The 14,498-nt window shown below is 57.8% G+C and overlaps 1 protein-coding gene across 3 annotated transcripts in view; it reads left to right on the top strand.

Moving 5' to 3' along the window:
* dap3 (death associated protein 3) overlaps window positions 1-13,854 on the top strand; it is a 56,020-nt gene extending 42,166 nt beyond the window's left edge. For 2 of the 3 annotated variants that reach the window (XM_072490629.1, XM_072490630.1), the window contains exons 10-13: window positions 610-669; window positions 7,988-8,077; window positions 11,551-11,668; window positions 13,366-13,854. In XM_072490629.1, the coding sequence (XP_072346730.1) occupies window positions 610-669; window positions 7,988-8,077; window positions 11,551-11,668; window positions 13,366-13,451 (354 nt within the window). In that variant the 3' untranslated portion in view covers window positions 13,452-13,854. The remainder of the gene's footprint in view (window positions 1-609; window positions 670-7,987; window positions 8,078-11,550; window positions 11,669-13,365) is intronic. The other variant, XM_072490631.1, reaches the window with a different exon arrangement.
* Window positions 13,855-14,498: the final 644 nt, after the last annotated feature.

Genomic DNA, 14,498 nt, shown 5'->3' with positions numbered 1-14,498 from the left:
CAATCCCAATGGACCCCAACCTCTTCCTGTTCACTCCCATTGTACACAATCCCAATGGATCAAACCCCTTCCCGTTCACTCCCATTGTACACAATCCCAATGGACCCAAACCCCTTCCCATTCACTCCCATTGTACACAATCCCAATGGACCCCAACCTCTTCCCGTTCACTCCCACTGTACACAATCCCAATGGACCCCAAACCCCTTCCCGTTCACTCCCACTGTACACAATCCCAATGGACCCCAAACCCCTTCCCGTTCACTCCCACTGTACACAATCCCAATGGACCCCAAACCCCTTCCCGTTCACTCCCATTGTACACAATCCCAATGGACCCCAACCCCTTCCCGTTCACTCCCATTGTCCACAATCCCAATGGACCCCAAACCCCTTCCCGTTCACTCCCATTGTCCACAATCCCAATGGATCAAACCCCTTCCCATTCACTCCCATTGTACACAATCCCAATGGATCAAACCCCTTCCCATTCGCTCACATTGTACACAATCCCAATGGACCCCAAACCCTGCTGTTTGTGATGCTGATCACCCCGTCTATCAGCCTGTTGATCCAAGCCACTTGCTGATTCGTCTGCCTCTCTTGTAGGTGCTGGCGGCCGAGCTCACACTGGTCCACAACTTGAGGAAGCTGGTGAATAATGACTGGGTGAGGGGCCTCCTCCGGCCGATGGTACCGGGTTGCAAAGCGTTGGCGGAACGTCTTCGGGGTTGAGCTCTTTCTCGGGGCCCAGGTGCTGGCTGCCGGGGCTTGCCTTGGCCTGACTGTCCGGGCACGACGCCGGCCAGGCCCCTGGGCCTCAGCCCTCTCCAACCTTCCAGCTTCCCCTCCCGAGGGAGAGGGCGGTTTCAGCAGACCTTCGTTCGTTGGAGCGAGGCATTGCTTGGCGAGAATTAGGAGCCGGAGATGACCATTCGGACCCTCGAGCCTGCTGTGTCCGACAATCGGGCCTGATCCCAGTATGGTTTCAACTCCACCTTCCGCACCTCGGTGATGGGCAAAAATCCATCCACCTCTGTCTTGAAAGTATTCAATGACCCTGCCTCACCACCCCGCAGGAACAATAATTCCAAAGACTCACGATCCCCTGAGAACAAATTGAGGGAGTGCCGCACTGTGGGAGGGTCAGTACTGAGGGAGCGCCGCACTGTGGGAGGGTCAGTACTGAGGGAGCGCCGCACTGTCAGAGGGTCAGTACTGAGGGAGTGCCGCACTGTGGGAGGGTCAGTACTGAGGGAGTGCCGCACTGTGAGAGGGTCAGTACTGAGGGAGCGCCGCACTGTCAGAGGGTCAGTACTGAGGGAGTGCCGCACTGTGGGAGGGTCAGTACTGAGGGAGCGCCGCACTGTGGGAGGGTCAGTACTGAGGGAGCACCGCACTGTCAGACGGTCAGTACTGAGGGAGTGCCGCACTGTGGGAGGGTCAGTGCTGAGGGAGCACTGCAGTGTGGGAGGGTCAGTACTGAGGGAGTGCCGCACTGTGGGAGGGTCAGTACTGAGGGAGCGCCGCACTGTGGGAGGGTCAGTACTGAGGGAGTGCCGTACTGTGGGAGGGTCAGTACTGAGGGAGCTCTGCACTGTCAGAGGGTCAGTACTGAGCGAACGCCGCACTGTCAGAGGGTCAGTACTGAGGGAGTGCCGCACTGTGGGAGGGTCAGCACTGAGGGAGCGCCGCACTGTGGGAGGGTCAGTACTGAGGGAGCGCCGCACTGTCAGAGGGTCAGGACTGAGGGAGCACCGCACTGTCAGAGGGTCAGTACTGAGGGAGCACTGCACTGTCAGAGGGTCAGTACTGAGGGAGCGCCGCACTGTGGGAGGGTCAGTGCTGAGGGAGCACTGCAGTGTGGGAGGGTCAGTACTGAGGGAGTGCCGCACTGTGGGAGGGTCAGTACTGAGGGAGCGCCGCACTGTCAGAGGGTCAGTACTGAGGGAGTGCCGCACTGTCAGAGGGTCAGTACTGAGGGAGTGCAGCACTGTGGGAGGGTCAGTACTGAGGGAGCTCTGCACTGTCAGAGGGTCAGTACTGAGGGAGTGCCGCACTGTCAGAGGGTCAGTACTGAGGGAGTGCCGCACTGTCAGAGGGTCAGTACTGAGCGAACGCCGCACTGTGGGAGGGTCAGTACTGAGGGAGTGCCGCATTGTCGGAGGGTCAGTACTGAGGGAGCGCCGCATTGTCGGAGGGTCAGTACTGAGGGAGTGCCGCACTGTCAGAGGGTCAGTACTGAGGGAGCGCCGCACTGTGGGAGGGTCAGGACTGAGGGAGTGCTGCACTGTCAGAGGGTCAGTACTGAGGGAACGCCGCACTGTGGGAGGGTCAGCGCTGAGGGAGTGCCGCACTGTTGGAGGGTCATTACTGAGGGAGCGCCGCATTGTCGGGGGGTCAGTACTGAGGGAGTGCCGCACGTTGGGAGGGTCAGTACTGAGGGAGCTCTACACTGTCAGAGGGTCAGTACTGAGGGAGTGCCGCACTGTCAGAGGGTCAGTACTGAGGGAGTGCCGCACTGTTGAAGGGTCAGTACTGAGGGAGCACCGCATTGTCGGAGGGTCAGTACTGAGGGAGTGCTGCACTGTTGGAGGGTCAGTGCTGAGGGAGTGCCGCACTGTTGGAGGGTCAGTACTGAGGGAGTGCCGCACTGTTGGAGGATCAGTTCTCAGGGAGCGCCGCATTGTCGGAGGGTCAGTACGGAGGGAGTGCCGCACTGTTGAAGGGTCAGTACTGAGGGAGCACCACATTGTCGGAGGGTCAGTACTGAGGGAGTGCCGCACGTTGGGAGGGTCAGGACTGAGGGAGCTCTACACTGTCGGAGGGTCAGTACTGAGGGAGTGCCGCACTGTCAGAGGGTCAGTACTGAGGGAGTGCCGCACTGTTGGAGGGTCAGTGCTGAGGGAGTGCCGCACTGTTGGAGGGTCAGTTCTCGGGGAGCGCGCACTGTGGGAGGGTCAGTACTGAGGGAGCTCTGCACTGTGGGAGGGTCAGTACTGAGGGTGCTCTGCACTGTCAGAGGGTCAGTACTGAGGGTGTGCCGCACTGTCAGAGGGTCAGTACTGAGGGAGCGCCGCACTGTTGGAGGATCAGTTCTCGGAGTGCCGCATTGTCGGAGGGTCAGTACTGAGTGAGTGCCGCACTGTGGGAGGGTCAGTACTGAGGGAGCTCTGCACTGTCAGAGGGTCAGTACTGAGGGAGCGCCACACTGTCGGAGGTTCAGTACTGAGGGAGTGCCGCACTGTCAGAGGGTCAGTATTGAGGGAGTGCCGCACTGTTGGAGGGTCAGTTCTCAGGGTGTGCTGCATTGTCGGAGGGTCAGTACTGAGGGAGTGCCACACTGTCAGAGGGTCAGTACTGAGGGAGTGCCGCACTGTTGGAGGGTCAGTTCTCAGGGAGCGCCGCATTGTCGGAGGGTCAGTACTGAGGGAGTGCCGCACTGTGGGAGGGTCAGTACTGAGGGAGCTCTGCACTGTCAGAGGGTCAATACTGAGGGAGCGCCACACTGTCGGAGGGTCAGTGCTGAGGGAGTTCCTCACTGTGGGAGGTCAGTACTGAGGGAGCTCCGCCCTGTCGGAGGGTCAGTACTGAGGGAGCGCGCCCTGTCGGAGGGTCAGTACTGAGGGAGCGCCGCACTGTCAGAGGGTCAGTGCTGAGGGAGTGCCACACTGGCGGAGGGTCAGTACTGAGGGAGCGCCGCACTGTCAGAGGGTCAGTACTGAGGGAGTGCCGCACTGTGGGAGGGTCAGTACTGGGGGAAGGCCGCACTGTCAGAGGGTCAGTACTGAGGGAGCGCTGCACTGTCAGAGGGTCAGTACTGAGGGAGTGCCGCACTGTCGGAGGGTCAGTACTGAGGGAGTGCCACACTGTCAGAGGGTCAGTACTGAGGGAGTGCCGCACTGTCAGAGGGTCAGCACTGTGGGAGTGCCGCACTGTCAGAGGGTCAGTACTGAGGGAGTGCCGCACTGTGGGAGGGTCAGTACTGAGGGAGTGCTGCACTGTCAGAGGGTCAGTACTGAGGGAGAGTCGCACTGTCAGAGGGTCAGTACTGAGGGAGTGCCTCACTGTCGGAGGGTCAGTACTGAGCGAGTTCCGCACTGTCAGAGGGTCAGTACTGAGGGAGTGCCACACTGTCAGAGGGTCAGTACTGAGGGAGCGCCGCACTGTGGGAGGGTCAGTACTGAGGGAGTGCCGCACTGTCAGAGGGTCAGTACTGAGGGAGAGCCACACTGTCAGAGGGTCAGGACTGAGGGAGCGCCGCACTGTCAGAGGGTCAGTACTGAGGGCGTGCCACACTGTCAGAGGGTCAGTACTGAGGGAGCGCCGCACTGTCGGAGGGTCAGTACTGAGGGAGTGCCACACTGTCAGAGGGTCAGTACTGAGGGAAAGCCACACTGTCAGAGGGTCAGTACTGAGGGAGTGCCGCACTGTCGGAGGGTCAGTACTGAGGGAGTGCCACACTGTCAGAGGGTCAGTACTGAGGGAAAGCCACACTGTCAGAGGGTCAGTACTGAGGGACTGCCGCACTGTCAGAGGGTCAGCACTGTGGGAGTGCCGCACTGTCAGAGGGTCAGTACTGAGGGAGTGCCGCACTGTGGGAGGGTCAGTACTGAGGGAGTGCTGCACTGTCAGAGGGTCAGTACTGAGGGAGAGTCGCACTGTCAGAGGGTCAGTACTGAGGGAGTGCCTCACTGTCGGAGGGTCAGTACTGAGCGAGTTCCGCACTGTCAGAGGGTCAGTACTGAGGGAGTGCCACACTGTCAGAGGGTCAGTACTGAGGGAGTGCCGCACTGTCAGAGGGTCAGTACTGAGGGAGAGCCACACTGTCAGAGGGTCAGGACTGAGGGAGCGCCGCACTGTCAGAGGATCACTACTGAGGGCGTGCCACACTGTCAGAGGGTCAGTACTGAGGGAGCGCCGCACTGTCAGAGGGTCAGTACTGAGGGAGTGCCGCACTGTCAGAGGGTCAGTACTGAGGGAGTGCCACACTGTCAGAGGGTCAGTACTGAGGGAGTGCCGCACTGTCAGAGGGTCAGTGCTTAGGGAGCTCAGCACTGTGGGAGGGCCAGTACTGAGGGAGCGCCGCACTGTGGGAGGGTCAGTACTGGGGGAGTGCCGCACTGTCAGAGGGTCAGTACTGTGGGAAAGCTGCACTGTCGGAGGGTCAGTACTGAGGGAGTGCCACACTGTCAGAGGGTCAGTACTGAGGGAGTGCCACACTGTCAGAGGGTCAGTACTGAGGGAGCTCTGCACTGTCAGAGGGTCAGTACTGAGGGAGTGCCGCACTGTCAGAGGGTCAGTACTGAGGGAGCGCCGCACTGTCAGAGGGTCAGTACTGAGGGAGCGCCGCACTGTCAGAGGGTCAGTCCTGAGGGAGCGCCGCACTGTCAGAGGGTCAGTCCTGTGGGAGCGCCGCACTGTCAGAGGGTCAGTACTGAGGGAGCGCCGCACTGTCAGAGGGTCAGTACTGAGGGTGTGCCGCACTGTCAGAGGGTCAGTACTGAGGGAGCGCCGCACTGTCGGAGGGTCAGTACTGAGCGAACGCCGCACTGTCGGAGGGTCAGTACTGAGGGAGCGCCGCACTGTCGGAGGGTCAGTACTGAGGGAGTGCCGCACTGTCAGAGGGTCAGTACTGAGCGAACGCGGCACTGTGGGAGGGTCAGTATTGAGGGAGCGCCGCACTGTGGGAGGGTCAGTACTGAGGGAGCGCCGCACTGTCAGAGGGTCAGTACTGAGGGAGTGCCGCACTGTGGGAGGGTCAGTGCTGAGGGAGCACTGCAGTGTGGGAGAGTCAGTACTGAGGGAGTGCCGCACTGTGGGAGGGTCAGTACTGAGGGAGCGCCGCACTGTCAGCGGGTCAGGACTGAGGGAGCACCGCACTGTGGGAGGGTCAGTACTGAGGGAGTGCCGCACTGTCAGAGGGTCAGTACTGAGGGAGTGCAGCACTGTGGGAGGGTCAGTACTGAGGGAGCTCTGCACTGTCAGAGGGTCAGTACTGAGGGAGTGCCGCACTGTCAGAGGGTCAGTACTGAGGGAGCGCCGCGCTGTCAGAGGGTCAGTACTGAGCGAACGCCACACTGTCAGAGGGTCAGTGCTGAGGGAGCGCCGCACTGTCGGAGGGTCAGTACTGAGGGAGTGCCGCATTGTCGGAGGGTCAGTACTGAGGGAGCGCCGCATTGTCGGAGGGTCAGTACTGAGGGAGTGCCGCACTGTCAGAGGGTCAGGACTGAGGGAGTGCTGCACTGTCAGAGGGTCAGTACTGAGGGAACGCCGCACTGTGGGAGGGTCAGCGCTGAGGGAGTGCCGCACTGTTGAAGGGTCAGTACTGAGGGAGTGCCGCACTGTTGGAGGGTCAGTACGGAGGGAGTGCCGCACTGTTGAAGGGTCAGTACTGAGGGAGCACCGCATTGTCGGAGGGTCAGTACTGAGGGAGTGCTGCACTGTTGGAGGGTCAGTGCTGAGGGAGTGCCGCACTGTTGGAGGGTCAGTTCTCAGGGAGCGCCGCATTGTCGGAGGGTCAGTACTGAGGGAGTGCCGCACTGTGGGAGGGTCAGTACTGAGGGAGCTCTGCACTGTCAGAGGGTCAGTACTGAGGGAGGGCCGTACTGTTGGAGGATCAGTTCTCAGGGAGCGCCGCATTGTCGGAGGGTCAGTACTGAGGGAGTGCCGCACTGTGGGAGGGTCAGGACTGAGGGAGCGCCGCATTGTCGGAGGGTCAGTACTGAGGGAGTGCCGCACGTTGGGAGGGTCAGTACTGAGGGAGCTCTACACTGTCAGAGGGTCAGTACTGAGGGAGTGCCGCACTGTCAGAGGGTCAGTACTGAGGGAGTGCCGCACTGTTGGAGAGTCAGTACGGAGGGAGTGCCGCACTGTTGAAGGGTCAGTACTGAAGGAGAGCCGCACTGTTGGAGGGTCAGTGCTGAGGGAGTGCCGCACTGTTGGAGGGTCAGTTCTCGGGGAGCGCGCACTGTGGGAGGGTCAGTACTGAGGGAGTGCCGCACGTTGGGAGGGTCAGTACTGAGGGAGCGCCGCGCTGTCAGAGGTTCAGTACTGAGGGAGTGCCGCACTGTCAGAGGGTCAGTATTGAGGGAGTGCCGCACTGTTGGAGGGTCAGTTCTCAGGGTGTGCCGCATTGTCGGAGGGTCAGTACTGAGGGAGTGCCGCACTGTCAGAGGGTCAGGACTGAGGGAGTGCCACACTGTCAGAGGGTCAGTACTGAGGGAGTGCCGCACTGTTGGAGGGTCAGTTCTCAGGGAGCGCCGCATTGTCGGAGGGTCAGTACTGAGGGAGTGCCGCACTGTTGGAGGGTCAGTTCTCAGGGAGCGCCGCATTGTCGGAGGGTCAGTACTGAGGGAGCGCCGCACTGTGAGAGGGTCAGTACTGAGGGAGTGCCGCACTGTCGGAGGGTCAGTACTGAGGGAGCGCCGCACTGTCAGAGGGTCAGTACTGAGGGAGCGCCGCACTGTCAGAGGGTCAGTACTGAGGGAGCGCCGCACTGTCGGAGGGTCAGTACTGAGGGAGCGCCGCACTGTAGGAGGGTCAGTACTGAGGGACTGCCGCACTGTCGGAGGGTCAGTACTGAGGGAGCGCCGCAGTGTGGGAGGATCAGTACTGAGGGAGTGTCGCACTGTCGGGGATTCTGTTTTTCTCTCAGATATTCTCTCAGCTGAACGAAAATGTCCCCTGGCCATTATCTGAAGACAGAGTGAGGGAATGATCTCGGGTGTCCCGGGCTCGAAATGTATCCCTGAACCACCATCGTGGTGATGCGTGTGATTGTCGTGTTGCTGTTTGTGGGATCCTGCTGTGCAAGAAAACTAAAATAAAATTGGCAGTGACGTTGCAACAGGGACGGCATGTCCGTAAGCTGCTGTTGGCTGTGACGCGGCACTCGCTAAGTGCAGGTCAGTTTTATTCTGCGATGTCAGCTGAGGACCTGCCGCTCGTGACTCCCTGTTCATCGCGGATCTCTCTCCCGTTACAGGCTGGTGGAGCAGTGCTCACGACGCTAACCCAGACCGGAGCGCTGGGCAGCGCAAACATGTCCTACTTGCCCCACCATCTGCTGCGCAAGGTGAGCAATCTACCCGAGGAGCCCTGCCCGCGCGGGTACAGCCGCTGCACAGGGAGCCCCTCCGCGATCTGTCACTGGCACGTGCCTCGAGGGGGGGGGGGGGGGGGGGGGGGCTGTTCCCTGGTGCGATGCCTGATTTCACCCTCCAGCGACGGGGGTCAGTGTTCCTGACACACTGAGAAGCGGTCTCTCTCACACTGGGAATATGGAGGTCGCAGGCAATGTTCCTCATATTGAAATCTCGCAACGGGAACAGTACTGGTGGGGACGGGTCTGTCACTGTATAACACTGCGGTACAGTACTGGTGGGGACGGGTCTGTCACTATAACACTGGGGTACAGTACTGGTGGGGACAGGTCTGTCACTGTATAACACTGGGGTATAGTACTGGTGGGGACGGGTCTGTCACTGTATAACACTGGGATACAGTACTGGTGGGGACGGGTCTGTCACTGTATAACACTGGGGTACAGTACTGGTGGGGACGGGTCTGTCACTGTATAACACTGGGGTACAGTACTGGTGGGGACGGGTCTGTCACTGTATAACACTGGGGTACAGTACTGGTGGGGACGGGTCTGTCCCTGTATAACAGTGGGGTACAGTACTGGTGGGGATGGGTCTGTCACTGTATAACACTGGGTTACAGTACTGGTGGGGACGGGCCTGTCACTGTATAACACTGGGGTACAGCACTGGTGGGGACGGGTCTGTCACTGTATAACACAGGGGTACAGTACTGGTGGGGACGGGTCTGTCGCTGTATAACACTGGGGTACAGCACTGGTGGGGACGGGTCTGTCGCTGTGTAACACTGGGTACAGTACTGGTGGGGACGGGCCTGTCACTGTATAACACTGGGGTACAGTACTGGTGGGGACGGGTCTGTCACTGTATAACACTGGGGTACAGTACTGGTGGGGACGGGTCTGTCACTGTATAACACTGGGGTATAGTACTGGTGGGGACGGGTCTGTCACTGTATAACACTGGGATACAGTACTGGTGGGGACGGGTCTGTCACTGTATAACACTGGGGTACAGTACTGGTGGGGACGGGTCTGTCACTGTATAACACTGGGGTACAGTACTGGTGGGGACGGGCCTGTCACTGTATAACACTGGGGTACAGTACTGGTGGGGACGGGTCTGTCACTGTATAACACTGGGGTACAGTACTGGTGGGGACGGGTCTGTCACTGTATAATACTGGGGTACAGTACTGGTGGGGACGGGTCTGTCACTGTATAACACTGGGGTACAGCACTGGTGGGGACGGGTCTGTCACTGTATAACACAGAGGTACAGTACTGGTGGGGACGGGTCTGTCGCTGTATAACACTGGGGTACAGCACTGGTGGGGACGGGTCTGTCGCTGTATAACACTGCGGTACAGTACTGGTGGGGACGGGCCTGTCACTGTATAACACTGGGGTACAGCACTGGTGGGGACGGGTCTGTCACTGTATAACACAGGGGTACAGTACTGGTGGGGACGGGTCTGTCGCTGTATAACACTGGGGTACAGCACTGGTGGGGACGGGTCTGTCGCTGTATAACACTGCGGTACAGTACTGATGGGGACGGGTCTGTCACTGTATAACACTGGGGTACAGTACTGGTGGGGAGGGGTCTGTCACTGTATAACACTGGGGTACAGTACTGGTGGGGACGGGTCTGTCACTGTAAAGCACTGGGGTACAGTACTGGTGGGGACGGGTCTGTCACTGTATAACACTGGGGTACAGTACTGGTGGGGACGGGTCTGTCACAGTATAACACTGGGGTACAGTACTGGTGGGGACGGGTCTGTCACTGTATAACACTGGGGTACAGTACTGGTGGGGACGGGTCTGTCACTATATAACATTGGGGTACAGTACTGGTGGGGACGGGTCTGTCACTGTATAACACTGGGGTACAGTACTGGTGGGGACGGGTCTGTCACTGTATAACACTGGGGTACAGTACTGGTGGGGACGGGTCTATCACTATATAACATTGGGGTACAGTACTGGTGGGGACGGGTCTGTCGCTGTATAACACTGGGATACAGTACTGGTGGGGACGGGTCTGTCACTGTATAACACTGGGGTACAGTACTGGTGGGGACGGGTCTGTCACTGTATAACACTGGGGTTCAGTACTGGTGGGGACGGGTCTGTCACTGTATTACACTGGGGTACAGTACTGGTGGGGACGGGCCTGTCACTCTATAACACTGGGGTACAGTACTGGTGGGGACGGGTCTGTCACTGTATAACACTGGGGTACTGTACTGGTGTGGACGGGTCTGTCACTGTATAACACTGGGGTACAGTACTGGTGGGGACGGGTCTGTCGCTCTATAACACTGGGGTACAGTACAGGTGGGGACGGGTCTGTCACTAATACACTGGGGTACAGTACTGGTGGGGACGGGACTGTCACTGTGTAACACTGGGGTACAGTACTGGTGGGGACGGGTCTGTCACTGTATAACACTGGGGTACAGTACTGGTGGGGAAGGGTCTGTCGCTGTATAACACTGGGGTACAGTACTGGTGGGGATGGGTCTGTCGCTGTATAACACTGGGGTACAGTACTGGTGGGGACGGGTCTGTCGCTGTATAACACTGGGGTACAGTACTGGTGAGGACGGGTCTGTCACTGTATAACACTGGGGTACAGTACTGGTGGGGATGGGTCTGTCACTGTATAACACTGGGGTACAGTACTGGTGGGGACGGGTCTGTCACTGTATAACACTGGGGTACAGTACTGGTGGGGACGGGTCTGTCACTGTATAACACTGGGGTACAGTACTGGTGGGGACGGGTCTGTCACTGTATAACACTGGGGTTCAGTACTGGTGGGGACGGGTCTGTCACTGTATTACACTGGGGTACAGTACTGGTGGGGACGGGCCTGTCACTCTATAACACTGGGGTACAGTACTGGTGGGGACGGGTCTGTCACTGTATAACACTGGGGTACTGTACTGGTGTGGACGGGTCTGTCACTGTATAACACTGGGGTACAGTACTGGTGGGGACGGGTCTGTCGCTCTATAACACTGGGGTACAGTACAGGTGGGGACGGGTCTGTCACTAATACACTGGGGTACAGTACTGGTGGGGACGGGACTGTCACTGTGTAACACTGGGGTACAGTACTGGTGGGGACGGGTCTGTCACTGTATAACACTGGGGTACAGTACTGGTGGGGAAGGGTCTGTCACTGTATAACACTGGGGTACAGTACTGGTGGGGATGGGTCTGTCGCTGTATAACACTGGGGTACAGTACTGGTGGGGACGGGTCTGTCGCTGTATAACACTGGGGTACAGTACTGGTGGGGACGGGTGTGTCACTGTATAACACTGGGGTACAGTACTGGTGGGGACGGGTCTTTGAATTTTCCGTCATGCTGTTCAGGCACAGAGCCGTGTTATAAATTCATCCCCAGCTGTCTCTGTTCTCCCCTCCCCCAGGATGGTTTTGATGCGATGGACCCGTTTGTCCCAGTTCGAGTGATGGATTACAGTGCGAAGGAGTTTGATAGCTGCTATCATTATTACATCGACCGCAAGTGGATCCAGCACAAGAAAGGTATGGGAGGGCCTGTGTCTCCCATTCTGATCCGGGGACATTAGCAGTGCTGTTTACAGAAGATAATGAGGGGCTCTCTTCACTGCGTTCGCACCCGTAGTGGCCCTGGCTGCTGTTCCCTCTCCCCAGGATAAAACCCCTGAAGGAAAAGCAGTCACGGGGGTCCCGTGTGACGTGGCTCCGAGCTAAGTTGCCGACTCGCCCTGATCTCTGTCCGGTTGGAGCTGGTCCAAAGGAGGATTATTAGATTAACACCTGGAGTCAGCGGGTTGTCGTGTGAGGGACGGTTGGACAGGTGGTGCCTCTCCCCGCTGGAGTCTCGTAGAGAGAGGTGGGGCGGCTTGGTGGCGCAAAGGTTAACATTGCTGCCTCACGGCGCCGAGGACCCGGCCCCGGGTCACAGTCCGGGTGGAGTTTGGACCTTCTCCCAGTGTCTGCGTGGCTCTCACCCCCACAACCCAGAGATGTGCAGGGCAGGTGGATTGACCACGCTAAGTTGCCCCTTAATTGGGAAAGGAGAATTGGGTACGCTAAATTTATTTAAGGAAAAAGAGCGAGGGGCACTTAGATTAAAATTTATAAGACCGGTTTCGACAAGGTGTACGTGGAAAGGATGTCTCCTCTCGAGGGTGAGTCCGGGACTGGGGGAAGCCACTGTTTTAAAATCAGGGGTCACCCTTTTGGGGCGGGGGGCGAGGGAGAGTTTTTTTTAACTTTCAGAGAGTTGTGCGACTTTGGAGTCTGTGCGTCAGCAGGCGGTGGAGATCGCGGGGGTCACTCAGCACCTTTGAGGCAGTGGGTAGATAGATAAAATCAGATCACCGCGGATGCTGGAGTCTGAAAGATATTAAAATGCCGGACAATCTCAGCATCTGCGGGGAGAGAGATGGGAGCTAACAATCCGAGTCTGGGTGACTCCTAATCTTTCTTCGTGTCGCAAGTAGGCTCACATTAACAATGCAGTGAAGTTACTGTGAAAATCCCCTCGTCGCCACATTCCGCCGCCTGTTCGGGTACACAGAGGGAGAATTCAGAATGTCCAATTCACCTAACAAGCTCGTCTTTCGGGACTTGTGGGAGGAAACCGGAGCGCCCGGAGGAAACCCACGCCGACACGGGGGGGTGGGGGGGGGGGGGGGGGAGAGAATGTGCAGACCCCGCACAGACCGTGACCCAAGCCGGGAATCGAACCCGGGACCCTGGCGCTGTGAAGCAACAGTGCTAACCGCTGTGCTACTGTGCTGCCCGTTTTCTCCACGCTGGAGAGAACTGGAAATATACACTGTTGTTCGGGGGGGGGGGGTGAGCAGTGGAGCCGGATAGGGGGCCAGTGATAGGGTGGGGGGGGGTGAGCAGTGGAGCCGGATAGGGGGCCAGTGATAGGGTGGGGGGGGGTGAGCAGTGGAGCCGGATAGGGGGCCAGTGATAGGTGGAGATCGGCAAAGATGTTGTGGACAGAGAGACAAAGGGAATGCAAATTGGGGGTGGTTGTGGCTGAAGGAGGGTGCAGATAGATAGATTCCTGTCGGGTGAGGGAATCAAAGGAGGGTGGGAATTCGAAACCCGATCCTATTGGATTGCAGGCTCGAGGGGCCGAGTGGCCTCGTCCTGCCACGAGTGAGTTCACACGCGGGCAGGTTGCTCTGCCTGCGGTGACGTGGCCGCGTCAGTTCTCTAATCACTTTCTCTCCGTGCAGCTCTTACAGAAGAGGGAATGAAGGAGTTGATCTTCCTCTGCAACTATAACCCAGGGATATTCAACAGAACCTGCAACCCCCTTTGAGCATCGGTGTCTCGGAAGCTGCCTGAGGGCCCGTCTGAAGGTGCTGCCTCTTTTCTTGACCAGGGAAAGACTCTGAAGTAACATCCCTCAAAGCGCGCGCGCAAGCGACGTGTCCAAAGCTTGGCAGCGCTGTCCTGCGAGCCCTTCCCTCGTTTGACCCTCCGGCACTGATTCAGCCCGCCACTCCGTCTCTGATTCGTGGGGAGTGGGGAAAGAGCGTTGGAAATGCGGGGCCTGTGGTATGAAAATGCAACTCGATACACAAGCGGGGAAGCTCTTGTACAAACCATTTGGAACGCAGCCGGCAGTTTCTTCAGTCTGCTGTCACTGCATGTTCGTCCTGAGATCTCTACTCGCAGATATTTGATTTACGATACGATTAAAGCAGCTGGGTGTGTTTAAATGCCTGGATTCTGTGTCTTTGTGGGTGGAACTTGAGGGGGGTCAGTCGATCCAACACATCCCTTGGACCAAGTTTAATCCCCTTGTGTTGGCGAAAGAGGTGTACAAACCGAGGCAAGGTGCCTGCTGCTCATCACGGGCAAGTGGTATGATGGGCTTGTTGCGAGTTTCAGCTACCCCGTGGGGTGACGTACCATGACTCTAGCTGGTGTTGTGGGTCAGGGTTTAGAGAACCCCAAAGTGTATCATGGAGTTCACCTGACCCACAACTTTTACTCGATTGTGGGATGGGGAGCGCACGGCCCACTCTACAGGTGTGGGACAGCAGAAATGGAAAAGTATTTTTAAAGCAAAACAATGTTTATTCTATGAACTCAAGTTAACCTTTTTAAAACATACAGTGAACATCTTAGCGACCATCAATTCAAATACAACCCCCAAAGACTACAACACTAAGTAATTCTCAATAACTTCCCAAACAACATCCGGAAGACAGAAGAAACACCTTTAACAGAAGCACATCAGGTTAAAGTCACTACTGAGAACATTTAGAATTCTGAATTCACCAAATGATCAAGAGATAGTCTTTTCATGGCAGAGAGATCCACAGTACACCCGCTCTGTCTGGCTTCAGCTCCAACACTG

This window comes from Scyliorhinus torazame, chromosome 26 (assembly GCF_047496885.1).
Source record: "Scyliorhinus torazame isolate Kashiwa2021f chromosome 26, sScyTor2.1, whole genome shotgun sequence".
Taxonomy (NCBI): domain Eukaryota; kingdom Metazoa; phylum Chordata; class Chondrichthyes; order Carcharhiniformes; family Scyliorhinidae; genus Scyliorhinus; species Scyliorhinus torazame.
The sequence above is the reverse complement of the archived record's forward strand: the minus strand, read 5'-3'. Positions and strand labels throughout refer to the sequence as shown.